General features: G+C 38.5%; 1 protein-coding gene across 1 annotated transcript in view; it reads right to left on the bottom strand.

Annotated features, from left to right (window-relative positions):
• Positions 1-403, bottom strand: part of LOC119585787 (UDP-N-acetylglucosamine--peptide N-acetylglucosaminyltransferase 110 kDa subunit-like) — a gene marked incomplete at its 3' end in the record, with an annotated part of 19,670 nt that overhangs the window by 15,407 nt on the left and 3,860 nt on the right. Inside the window, 1 exon segment of the mRNA XM_037934504.1 lies at positions 38-69. Coding sequence (XP_037790432.1) covers positions 38-69 — 32 coding nt within the window.

Genomic DNA, 403 nt, shown 5'->3' with positions numbered 1-403 from the left:
AAATCAAGACAATTCCTTTTTAAATCCTTCTCCTTACTTATCTAGGCGTCTACACTGGAAGTGGATTGAAATCCCTGACAAAAAAAAAAATAGGGGGCCACTGGCATCAAGCTAGGGGTTATTTTCAAGGTCACCCAGATAAGTAAAAAGTCCAAAGTGCAAGCAAGATATTTTCCCCCCTAGCTTTGAATATAGGCAGCTGATTATTGCAATTCATAGAAAGCAAGGGTATCAGCTGACTTTGGAAGACTTTACCTATAGAACTAGCATCATCAGATATAAAACTCAACCACACTTAAGAAGCATATATAACACTGAGGAACCTCCACTGTCATGGCATCCTTGCCATGGTATGTAAACTATGTAGAGAATTTTTTAGCTTTCCACAGTCATCCAACCTTTA

Source organism: Penaeus monodon, chromosome 20 (assembly GCF_015228065.2).
Source record: "Penaeus monodon isolate SGIC_2016 chromosome 20, NSTDA_Pmon_1, whole genome shotgun sequence".
Lineage (NCBI taxonomy): Eukaryota > Metazoa > Arthropoda > Malacostraca > Decapoda > Penaeidae > Penaeus > Penaeus monodon.
Note: the sequence above shows the minus strand (reverse complement) of the source record. Positions and strands in the feature narration are given on the sequence as shown.